Raw genomic sequence first — 13,356 nt, forward strand, 5'->3', positions numbered from 1 at the left:
AGCTTTCTTTTAAAGGTTTTAGGTGTTTGCTAGAGTAAATGGTGGGGGCCTAAACTTTAGACTTTCAGAAGAATTTTTAAATTTTCTTTTCAGTAAGCTAGAAAAAGAATGGTATGTCTATTCTGGGTCTCTGGAGTTCTGCCTCATGGCCAGTCAGTGTCAAAACCGGCTTTGTATTTCAATTTATAATTGTGTTGGCACTGAATAGTATTAATACTACTCTAATTGTCATGGACTAATGAGAAAAGAATAGGGATGGATTTAACATGCATATGTGTCAGGTCAAAGCCAAATAATATTATGGCAAATCAGGGTTTTGCAGAAGTTTGAATAAAGACAGTGTGCTCAACATCGCTCGGCATCAGGGAAATCCAAATCAAAACCTCGATGAGATACCACCTCACACCAGTCAGAATGGCTAAAATTAACAAGTCAGGAAATGACAGATGTTGGCGGGGATGTGGAGAAAGGGTTACCCTCCTACACTGTTGGTGGGAATGCAAGCTGGTGCAGCCACTCTGGAAAACAGTATGGAGGTTCCTCAAAAAGTTGAAAATAGAGCTACCCTACGACCCAGCAATTGCACTACTGGGTATTTACCCCAAAGATACAAATGTAGGGATCCGAAGGGGTACGTGCACCCCGATGTTTATAGCAGCAATGTCCACAATAGCCAAACTGTAGAAAGAGCCAAGATGTCCATCAACAGATGAATGGATAAAGATGTGGTATATATATATATGATGGAATATTATGCAGCCATCAAAAGGAATGAGATCTTGCCATTTGCAACGACGTGGTTGGAATTGGAGGGTGTTATGCTGAGCGAAATAAGTCAATCAGAGAAAGACATGTATCATATGACCTCACTGATACGAGGAATTCTTAATCTCAGGAAACAAACTGAGGGTTGCTGGCGTGGTGGGGGTGGGAGGGATGGAGTGGCTGGGTGATAGACATTGGGGAAGGTTTGTGCTATGGTGAGCGCTGTGAATTGTGTAAGACTGTAGAATCACAGACCTGTACCTCTGAAACAAATAATACATTATATGTTTAAAAAAAAAAAAGAAGATAGCAGGAGGGGAAGAATGAAGGGGGGGAATCGGAGGGGGAGACGAACCATGAGAGACTATGGACTCTGAGAAACAAACTGAGGGTTCTAGAGGGGAGGGGGTTGGGGGGATGGGTTAGTCTGGTGATGGGTATTAAAGAGGGCACGTACTGAATGGAGCACTGGGTGTTATACGCAAACAATGAATCATGGAACACTACATCAATAACTAATGATGTAATGTATGGTGATTAACATAACATAATAAGAAGAAAAAGACAACTGGTGAGAGAATTCATTGTTCACCAATACCAATTGGTATAGGAATGCTAAACTCACAAGAACTGTGGCTGTTTCCTATTTGTACCATAATCACAAGTGAGCAAATATTTAGTTTGATCAAAACATCATATTCAATTACTGTTAATTTAAATTTTATTGATTTTATAATTTTGTATTTAACTTACAGGTTTATTTTTGTTTTTGTTTTATAATCCTATAAGTACTTTAAGCATAAATAGTTTATACCTACCTAGTTTTATGTCTGAATTAAGTATTAAGTAACATTATCATTAAAATTAATATTTGGAGAGACAGTGCTTGCAGCATTTCTACCTTTGAAAAGTTAAATATTTACTGAACATATTACTGAAATTTGAGAAACTGTTAGAAGTTCAGAGAGGCTTTCCAAGTGCCGTTGAAATCATTGTGTGTCTAAGGTCGATTCCTAAAATCCACTTTTAGTAATAGTATTGGGCCGGGGTGAGCTGTGAGAGGACAGGAGGAGAGACTGGTATAGCTTTTGGTAGCCGTCCTGGAAATTGCCTCACATAGTCTAGCCTTTGTAGTTAGGTTAACTCTTGGCATTTTACTACTGAGACCAGGAACCCGTCCTCTTTGAGTAGATGCCTCCTCCTTCATTTCTTTTTTTGTTTTTTTGTTTTTCTTTTTTTTTTTAGATTTATTCATTTATTTTAGAGAGAGAGAGAGCAGGTGTGTATTCTTGCATTAGAGTAGGGAGAGGGACAAAGGGAGAGAATCTTGAAGCAGACTCCCTGCTGAGCATGGAGCCCAACGCCAGACTCCATCTCAGGACGCATGAGATCATGACCTGAGCCAGAACCAAGAGTCAGATGCTTAACCAACTGAGCCACCCAGGCATCCCTCCTTTTATTGTTTTGTTGCATTGCATTTGTGGGGTTTTTTTTGCATACCTTCATCCCCTGTCCTCATTGCTCTAGGATTCCCTGTCTGGTGTCCAGAGGACATTGTTGCTGTCCTCTTGCTATTCCACTATAGCTTACCTCATTTTTCCACCTCATGCCTAGTAATGGTCATCATGCATCCCTTCACAGTAGTTAGGCCTTTCACTTTTTTTTAGTTGTAATTATGGAAACTGAAGAAATAGTAATTTCAACTCTAGCAGAAAAGAGAATTGTTTTGACATTTCTGGAAACATGCTTGATGTAAAAAAAAAATGTATTTCATTTAGGAGAAATCTAGTAAAGGCATTTCATGTTTGTTTTTTGGTTTTTTTTTAAGATTTTATTTATTTATTTGAGAGCAAGAGAGAGCGTGTGCTCCTGTGTGCATGAGCAGGGGGAGGGTCCAAGGGGGAGATAGAAGCAGACTTCCTGCTGAGTGGGGATCCCAACACAGGCCTCAGACTCCATCCCAGGATGCTGAGATTATGGCCAGAGCTGAAGTCAGATGCTTAACCAGGTGAGCCACCCAGGCACCCCAGCATTTCATGGTTTTTATATTAAATATTTATCTGAGTAAAATGAAGTTTAAGTTATGATAGATATCATTGTATATTGAAGGTGAGATGAGATGAGAACATTACCAACTTAAAATTCTTTCAGATAGATAAATATCTTCTATTTTTTAGACCTCTATATTTTTGAACTGATTTTATCAAATGCTTTTAGATGGTCATTTTTTTAAAGCAAAACCACTCAATGCCATGTAATCAAGATTGTATTTAGAGCATACTTTTTTATCCCTATAGGAATAAATTTAAGGAGACAAAAAGCATTTGAAAGTAAAAATCTTTTCCTGTTTTTCATAAAGAAGCTAGATTTTTGTGGACTTAGTAATTTATTAAACTCAGCTATCTTTGTTAGCCAAAAGAATGTTTTTCTAAGTAATGAAAACTGGAACATAAGATTACATGTAAGTTAGTAACCAGTAAATAGTAAATCACCACCAAAGTATAGTGTAATTTATGTGTTTGGATCCTAAGAATAGTTACTGAAGAAAGCAGCTACCATGTCTGCTCTGTCACCTCGGGAGATGTCAAAAAAAATATGGGTATGTATTGTGAGCCCTGTGTATTGTGTAAGACTGATGAATCACAGACCTTATCCCTGAAACAAACATTATATGTTAATAATAAAAAAATGGGGAAAAATTAAAATTGGTGTTGAAAATGCAGAGGTGTGTCTACAGATAAATTCTAACTGGCATCATAGGGTATTTGTGGCCACTCTGTAGGACAGTATACATGTTGAGCTTGTTTACTTAAGTGTTCATTTTGGTATACCGATAATACTTTCCAAATATACTTCAAAAGATGACTGTTCACTTTACACTGGTGTTTTGTGTGTGTATTTAGTGTTTTTAATGTATATTCAACATGTTTTGCTCAATAGTTTGTGTGAAAATAGCCTTAAAAAAACCCTTAACGTTTCCTAGTATTATATGGTTGTAAGTACAACATACCTACTTTTCTTTAATTCTTATTTCCTCTCTGGGTTTGTGTAGCTATTTTAATGATGAGAGATGTTAAGTTGCACATTTTGTGTTTACTGATTGAAAGCTAATGATTTCTTTGAAAATTCCCATAAAAGGATCTTGTCTTCATTATTAAGCAAATGTGTTTCTTAATTTCTATAAAATAAACCCTATGTGACTGTCCTAGCGTTCATGGGTAACTGAAATGTTGGTTAACCTTAAAGTTTTATGGAAATTCTAAGTAATGATGTATGAAAATTTGCAAGTGGATGAGCTCCTTGATTAGGTTTTATAAATAAGGCTTATTAATATGCAAATAACTTGTTATATGTTGTAACTTTGCTGGGTTTATTTGAAAGAAAAATTCAAATGGAATTGCTGCTCTGGTTAAGATTTTTAAATGCAAAGTTACTTTTATTTCTCTTTCTTTTGCAGACTGACAGAAATGTGACTGTTCTGTTTCTCAGTGAAATTGTTTGGGAAAAGTTTCGTCCAAATACTGGGTGCTTTGAGCCATTTGTCTTGTATTTCCCTGATTATAGCATAGGTAAATTTTAAAACTTCATTTTGACAAATGATATTCACTAAAATAGTTTTTGTTGTTTGAAAGATTAAGCTAGCATATTCAAGTGAAATACTCTGATGTCTTAATCTGTTCAGATTTGCTGCCAATCTCAAATAAAATGTTATGTATCTGCACTTACAGAGGTTTTATTTTGGAACTGTGAGGAGTTATATAGTTACTAAAATTTTTTGAATGAGTATTCTTCACATATTTGTGCTAATGGTGTATTTTCACATTTTTTAGTATAGTAAGATGTATATATTGTGATGGTAACACCCATACAAATAAGAATCATGGGGCGCCTGGGTGGCTCAGTCTTAGTTAAGCACCTGCCTTCCGCTCAGGTCATGATCCCAGAGTCCTGGGATCGAGCCCTGCATCGGGCTCCCTGCTCCATGGGAGGCCTGCTTCTCCCTCTCCCACTCCCCCCTGCTTGTGTTCCCTTTCTCGCTCGCTCTCTGTCAAATAAATAAATAAAATCTTTAAAAAATAAAATAAAATAAAAAAATAGAACAGCCAGTTATTTTAAAAAAAACAAAAAACAAATAAGAATCAGACTAGGTTGGTAAAGCACATTTAAATTGTATGGAAGGGCACCTGGGTGGCTCAGTTGGTTAAGCGACTGCCTTCGGCTCAGGTCATGATCCTGGAGTCCCGGGATCGAGTCCTGCGTCGGGCTCCCTGCTCGGCGGGGAGTCTGCCTCTCCCTGTGACCCTCCTCCCTCTCATGCTCTCTGTCTCTCATTCTCTCTCTCCCAAATAAATAAAAAAAAAAAATCTAAAAAATAAATAAATAAATAAATAAATAAATTGTATGGAAATCTTTATTTACCATATATTTGGGTTCAGTACTATGTGGAATGTATCTTTTAATTTTGTAAATCTGATTTTATTTTTCATTAGTGTTCCTCTTATAGTACCAACTACTAGGCCTTGCATTTCTTACTGCCTTTTGGTTTGTATTTAATCTTAAATTTCATAGATCTTGATTATTTTTGTCTTTGGAAGAACACCGTAGCCTTTTGTGTTGTTCAATAGTTTTGTAGATTAGTATTGTGTTGTCACTATACAAATATGCTGCTTCTGATTCAAAGTTTATAATTGTGAAGCATAAAGTGGTTAGCAGGCTATGAAAAAATAGCATTCCTTGACCTTAGCCTCATTGACACTAGCCCTCTGAACTAATCAGCTGTAAACATTCATTGTTAAGATAAACACATTTTTGCCTATTTACACCCGAACAGCAATCAAATGACACCTTGCCTTAGCTAATTAACTGAAATAGAAGAAAGGAACCCAAAATAGATGAAGGGAGCCTTTATTTTCAGTAGCTTCTCTTCCATGAAAATTGCAAAATAGGAAGAAGGGAAAAGGGTAGGAAGAAAAGGAATGAATCAAAGGATTTCATTAAAAAAAATTTCTTTGTACCTTGTGTCATCACTGTTCGAAGTTAATTTTTTTCATGACCCATTTAGGGTTTAAGTACTGAAAAACTACATTTAAAGAAATTGTTTTTTTAAAAACTGATTTTCTACATCTTAGTGAAGTTGTATTAAAGTATGGTATAATTATAGAATTTGGTTTAAAATTTTAGAAAGTAAAGATACAAAGCATCATAGATGGAGAGAATTTGGGGACATTTAAATAATAAAAATGATCTTGCCAATTTTAGCACATAGACTACTAGGTTTTTGAAAAGTATACAATAATGGAGCCACGTTTTATCTGATGATTTAATTCAGGGCTTTCTACATACCAAGATCTTTTTAAAAAGCAAAACACTGTAATCAAATAGAAGGGCATTCAAAAAGGAAACATTAATTGATAAGCCAAACTGTAGTTAGAGTAAGCATGGAACCAGAGTAAAGGGATAATCTTAGTGGCTAATGTCATCCAATCATAACTTGATACACATATCATCTATACGAATATGGTATTTGATGTTCAGGATGCCCTCTCTCATCAGTGATCACTAGGAGCTCAGTTTGGAATTCTTGTTTCTGATCTCTACCACATGCAGACTACTCACTCATCTTTTGGTAAAGCTTCCCCCCTCACCCCCCCCCGGTGGATTATAATGCACTTCATCAGCTTTTTGGTTTGGTTTAGTTATTGTATCATTCAGGATAAGTTTTGCTCCAATAAACAATCTGAAAATCTCAGTGACTTATAGTTTCCCATATCACAACCATTGTGCTGTTTTGTCCTGTGTTTTATTTCTCCATTTATTATATTTTCTTTTTTTTTTTTTTTTAAGATTTTATTTATTTGTCAGAGAGTCAAGAGAGCGCACACACAGGGGGTGTGGCAGGCAGAGGGAGAAACAGGCTTCCCTCTGAGCAGGGAGCCTGAGGTGGGGTTCGATCCCAGGACCCTGGGATCATGACCTGAGCTGAAGGCAGATGCTTAACAGACTGAGCCACGTTTATTATAAACTACATATTTTTTAAAAAGATTTTATTTATTTGAGAGAAAGACAGCATGAGCGGAGGGAGGGGCAAAGGGAGCTGGAGGGAGAGAATCTCAAGCAGACTATGTGCTGAGCATGGAGCCCAACTTAGGGCTTGAACTCACAACCCTGAGATCATGACCTGAGCCGACATGAAGAGTTGGACACCTAACTGACTGAGCCACCCAGGTGCCCCTATTATAAACCCCATATTAAATTATTATTCAGACTTGAAAGAAATAAAAAAATCTTTTATTGTTTATCTTGCTTGAGCTTCTTGGATGTATGAATTGTATAGTTTCGGTGACTTTGGAAAATTTTCATCCCTTATTTCGTCAAATATTTTATCTTTGTTCCCTGTGTCCCCTGACCTTGCCTTTTCCTGGGACTGCATTACATGTATGTTAGATCATTTGATATTGTCTCATTGAATCTGTTTACTTATTTAAATTTTAAATCTTTCTTCTCTGTGTTTTATGAGGGATAGTGTTTTTTCTCTATGTCTTTAAGTTCACTCACTTTTTTTTTCCTACAAGTGTCTAAACTGCCGTTAATTTCATCCAGTGGAATTTTTCATTACAGATCTTACTATGCTTTTGTTTTCCTTTGTATTTTTGAGCTTATGAGTATGTTTATAATAGTTGTTTTAATGTCCTTGTCTATTGATTCCATGACCCCTTCCATTTTGGGTTTGTTTCTGTTGACTAATTTTTATCTATTATGGATATTTGTTATGCTGCTTTGTGTATTTAGTAATTTTTGATTGAATAATAGATATTGTGTTTTTTTGTTGTATGTTGGACATTTTTCTAGGAGCACTTAAATTTCTTGAAGATATATCTGACTCTTTTAGGGCTTTTTTTAAAGCTTTTTTGGAGGGATGCTCTGGAGTGGCCTTTATTCCAGGGGTAATTTTAGCTCTTCTTCTAAGACATAGCCCTTCTGGGATCTCTGCTGAATGCCATACATATGTAGTTTCTTCATTGTGACTGGTGACAGTATGAATGATTTACAGTTCTTTGTGAGCTCTGATAATTGTTTGACTGACAACTCTCCATTAATTGTTTAACCCCAGAAGTTGTTCTGCTTGGCCTGTAGGGTTTTAGTCCGTGCATATACAGATTGGTATTCAGACAAGACTCAGGATGAACCCCTATGTAGATTTCTGTAGCTCTTTGTTTCCATAGCTCTTTCTCTCTTGTACTCTACCCTGCACGTTCTAGCAGCCTTAGATAGCTCCCTCTACTCTGATCTTTGTCTTCTCTTTGGAATTAATGGCTCCTTTTGGAACTTCCCTGTACCACAGTTCTAAAATTACCTCTTGTTAGAAAGCCTGGCTGATGGCTTATTTGTTTCCTTTTTCTCAGGTATCATAGTGCTTTATTGCCTGTTGTTTGATGTCTGAAAATAGTGCTTTTTATATTTTGTCCAGATTTCAGTTTGTTGCCGGAGAGTATTTCTGGAGCCTCTTACTTTTTCATGACTAGAAGCTGAAGTTCCTCATCAAGTTAGAAATGGTGGTTCTTTATGTTTTAAACTATATTTTGATAGTGAAATTTTAAGACAACAGGAGACCAATCAGATGGCTTCTTCTTCCCTTTATTTACTACCTGTTAGTGTACTATTTTTTGACTTTCTGTTAGAGATGGGATTTTTCCATACGTTTGAATAGTCCCAGACAGAGCTTCTGTAATGTGGAGTTATACTCTGCAGTTGTACCTGTAGTCTAACTAAGCAGCTACTTTATTTTTATAGCAACACAGTGAAATCTCTTAACTCTTACAACACTTTCATCAGGATTGGGCCAGTGGTAACATCTAATCAACTTTCATGTGTGGCATCGAGAGTCACCAATAGAGGTATCTAGATAGAGATGTTCAGGAGGAGCTTAGGAGTGCCCTCTGATCTGGAGACCTGTTTTCCAGATTTCTGCATCCATCCATTTGTTAGACCATCTTTTTCACCTGTGTATGTTCATCTGTCTGACCATCCATCCCTTCTATATCTCCTCAGTTTTAAGGCACCTTGTAGAAACTTTCAGTGTATCCAGTATTTTCCCATTCATAGTTTTAAAAAGCTTAGTAACATTAAATTTTAAATGTCCTATTAGAATGTAAAAATACATGGACACCAAAGTCAAGTTTTGGACTTTGTGTATTTTTTTTTCCAGTGGTTGTGATATAAAAAATGCAGATCTAGTAACAGTCTCTCATAGAGAATCCGTTCAGGATAATATTCCAAGCATATGGCTGGGCTTTGAAATGTGCTGTGTTTTGTTTTTTTCAGTCAGCAGCCCTATCTAAAAGACCCCCTTGATATATAACGATATGTAAGTTTCTCTTAATATATATCCAATGATAGGCTGTATATATTGTTCAATCTTGCACCTATATCTGATTGTGAGGAACAAGAGAGTGGTAGAGTCAAGGGCTGATGGTAAATGGCATAGTGTCCATGGTAAAAATACTCACCTCTTGGGGCGCCTGGGTGGCTCAGTCATTAAGCATCTGCCTTCGGCTCAGATCATGATCCCAGGGTCTGGGATCGAGCCCCGCTTCGGGCTCCCTGCTCTGCTTCTCCCTCTCCCACTCCCCCTGTTTGTGTTCCCTCTCTTGCTGTGTCTGTCAAATAAATAAATAAAATCTTTAAAAAAGAAATGCTTATCTCTTAAAGGGAACCTTAGACAAAAGGAAATTGACTTGATCAGAATATCCTATAAGACTTTTTACTTAAGTATTGCAAAAATCCTGAACCTGTGGAACTAGACAAAGAACTAACTGAGGAGTCTAAAGAGACCATTGCACCAGGGAGTCAGAGGGAATTGCAATAAGGAATGAATGACTAATTGATTTCATGTACTGTACATGGGCAATTTTTGAGTAATGGGTGGTTGTTTCTCTTTTAATTTTAACTGTGCTTCTACAATATGATATTTCCAGCACGATAAAATGAAGTTTAGGATTCTAAATGTGTGATATTATATAAAGAGTTTAAGATAGAAGAGAAATATAGTAAAGATACCAAAGCTTTAGGAAGAAAATATGATTTATAAAACGGGGAATGACCAAGTAAAGATGATGATTTTCACAAAAAATTATGAATTCTTTTTATTTTTCAAAAAATGAAGAGCATTTTCCAGTTTGGTGGTGGTTTGTGTAGTACTCCTGCTTGTTTTTTCTAGTTGATTTACTTATTAGGCGGACAAATAAATAGAATGTATATTATTTTTCACCCTTGATACACATTTTGCCTGCAGAGGTTCTTGAGATTTTTCTTTAGATGTCATTGTTTAATATTTGTCTTAAGCAATTTTTTTTTTTTTAAGGTTTTATTTATTGATTTGCTAGAGAGAGAGAGTACAAGCAGGGGGAGTGGCAGGCAGAGGGAGAAGCAGGTTCCCTGCTGAGCAAGGAGCCCGATGTGGGACTCGATTCCAGGACGCTGGGATCATGACCTGAGCCGAAGGCAGCCACTTAACCGTCTTAAGCAATTTTTAATAATGTTTTTAGAACATTAGATTCATAATTCTTTTGCCTCAGTTTCAAAAGTGGTGTTACATTTCTAATCTTGTAATAGTTTTCGTATTCCTTAATAATTACTGGGCCTATATATTTATTGTTTTATACCCTTGTTATAAAATGCTAGAAGATATAACTTGTGGGGTGCTGGCTTAATCCTTAAGTTCATGTGTGTCCTTTGAACAGGGAACCTTCAAAAGATCCTGTCACATGATCATCCTCCAGAGTATTCGGCTGATTTCTATGCTGCCTACATTAATATTCTTCTTGGAGTTTTCTACACTGTCTGCCGAGATTTGAAAGAGCTCAGACATCTGGTGAGTGAGCTTTTTACTTAAAAAAAGAAAGTATAGGGCGCCTGGGTGGCTCAGTTGGTTAAGCGACTGCCTTCGGCTCAGGTCATGATCCTGGCGTCCCGGGATCGAGTCCCGCATCGGGCTCCCTGCTCGGCAGGGAGTCTGCTTCGTCCTCTGACCCTATCCCCTCTCATGTGTTCTCTCTCTCTCATTCTCTCTCTCAAATAAATAAATAAAATCTTTAAAAAAAATAAAAATAAAAATAAAAATAAATAAAAAAAGAAAGTATATCTTTTAATATTTTTCCATGTAGAAATGGTGTGAGGTAGGCTAGAAGCTGAAAATTTATTCTAGAAATTTGGATATGGCCTTTTGAGGCTAACATAAGTAAGTCTGTCCCTTAGTACAAACTTCAGTCTGATCAGAAAACCTTCATTCATCTTTAGTTATGTCTTCTCACTCTTCCTTAGGAGTGTTTTTTGTTTCCTTCTTTCTCTTTTAATTGCAGAAAATGTAAAACTTCATTAAAATAAAAATGAAGAGAAATAGAAGGTGTAAAAGCTTAATAAGTAATTTTATGTCTTAATTTTTTGTAACATTTCTTTCATGTTTTATGTATGTAGTAATAGTGGTCTGGCATCTAGATGAATTTAAGGGTAGTCAGAAGCCTTAATTACAGGTCTTTCATGAGCCATTGACCTTGAATTAGTTATCTTTATAATACGGATTACTTTTGATGTTTATATAAATAATTACTTAAAACATTATTTAAAAGAGTAGTAAAGCTGTTTATATTTCACAGGTAATTTGTAAAGTAATCATATTTACTTTAATTTTTCTTTGATCTTTCTACTTTTTAATTGGATGTGAAGGGGAGCAGGCAAGAATATCTGGTTTCCCTTTTAGAAACCTTCCATTCATACTAAGATTTTATCTACATGTAAGAGAAAGTAGTAATATACCTAAGGATGGAAAAGTTACTTTTTTTTTTAAGATTTTATTCATTTATTAGAGAGAGAGAGAGAACACGAGCAGGGGGAGGGGCAGAGGGAGAAGCAGACTCCCTGCTGAGCAGGGAACCTGATGTGGGGCATGATCCCAGGATCCTGGGATCATGACCTGAGCTGAAGGCAGATGCTTAACTGACTGAGCCACCCAGGTGCCCCTGGAAAACGGTTACTTTAAAAGGAACACATTCTATAGATTTTAGCACATTTTCTTTGTTTTACTCTTTTCTTTGCTCTGAAAAGTCACTTAGAGGGACTCAGTATGTGTTTGTGTGTTTGAGACAGAATGTAGAAGAAGGCGACCATTTAAAATTGGGTTCATATTTAGGATGTTCTTCTAAGTTTTAGATTTTAGGCTTCTTCTGATTTAGATGTAGATATCAGGTATCTTCTGAGTAGGGAAAAAACTAGAACTAGAACAGTAGGGAGCAAGCTGTTCTAGTTCAAGCTCATCGCTAACATCTCTATAGGAATTGAATGTCTTGGATCCCTGGTGCCCAAAGGAAATGACAATAGAGGGGCTTACAGAGAGGAGAGGGGTCAGTACATGGTCCCTGCATGAGGTGGAGTCAGGGGGAAACACTCCTCTACCATCTTGCCTGGGAAGTAACCTGCAGTTACCACAACTTAGCACTGATGTCTTTGAATCCTGTGGGAATCTGTGCCTGCAGCCATTTCAAAGTAGATCATGAAGTGTAAGAATAAATAAATGTTTAGGGAACTATTTCTAGATAAAGTGTAAAAGAAAATATATATTCAAATATGCTATTTTATATAGTCCTATATTTTTTATAGTCCTTTTTTAGTCCTTTAGGTTTTACTGAAAAATTATTTAGGGATGAGCTTATAGTTTTTTTGTTATTGTTACATCATGTTCATAAACTTGAAGTGTGGTTTAAGCTTTTACTACTACTAGTAATACTAATATATATATAAGATATGATCAGTAAGCACAGGAAAAAAATAGCAGTGTTCTTATTTTTCTCTGTATGTGGAACTTAGGATAATAAAGATATATTTTCTTCAAGTGGATACTATTATTTGTTTCAAAGTTTGTAAATGGCATAGTTATTGAAAGTTTAACAAATCACCTGCAAAGGATTCTTTTTAGGCATCTTTTCTATGTGTGCACTTTTAGGTTTGCTTTACAAATTATTTCTTTAAGTACTGTTTTTTTGGAGGCTAGGTCTGTAGGTAGCACGAGATAGCAGAAAGTAAAGTACTACTTAGAATATCCATTTAGGTTTGTTTTATCTTGACTATGATATTCTTAAAAAATAGTAATTATAATTTTTAAAAGGGTCAATTGAAGAAGTTATTTTTATATTCATTTATGAATGCCAAACACAGAATGGTTCATTTTCTAAAGATGTTTGCATGGCCCTTTTAAAACAAATCTGTTACACATTAAGTTTATTGTATTTTAAACTTTTTTCTTCTTAAATATCACAATTTTCTTAGAAATTACTCAGAAAAATTAACTGCTTAGGCAGAGCTTAGTAATCTTTTAGAGTGCAATTCCAAATTTCTGATGCCAGGTTTTTGTTGTTGTTTGGCCATGTGCCTGTGGTGACCAGTGACATAGTGACTAGGAAGCGGGTGCCAGATAATCAAAGTGTACATGGTAGAATGAGCAGAGGACTTGCTATTCAAATACCTTAGGTCTGCCGCTTACCAGCTATGATATGTATGTAATTTTATGTACTTCAGTTTCCTCATTTCTGAAGTGGGGGG

At 36.1% G+C, this 13,356-nt stretch overlaps 1 protein-coding gene across 1 annotated transcript in view; it reads left to right on the forward strand.

The window, feature by feature from the left end:
- Positions 1-13,356, forward strand: part of ORC5 (origin recognition complex subunit 5) — an 86,506-nt gene that overhangs the window by 12,051 nt on the left and 61,099 nt on the right. The window contains exons 5-6 of the mRNA XM_035020401.1: positions 4,223-4,334; positions 10,506-10,636. Coding sequence (XP_034876292.1) covers positions 4,223-4,334; positions 10,506-10,636 — 243 coding nt within the window. The remainder of the gene's footprint in view (positions 1-4,222; positions 4,335-10,505; positions 10,637-13,356) is intronic.

This window comes from Mirounga leonina, unplaced genomic scaffold (assembly GCF_011800145.1).
Source record: "Mirounga leonina isolate KUSES-001 unplaced genomic scaffold, KU_Mleo_1.0 Mir_174, whole genome shotgun sequence".
Taxonomy (NCBI): domain Eukaryota; kingdom Metazoa; phylum Chordata; class Mammalia; order Carnivora; family Phocidae; genus Mirounga; species Mirounga leonina.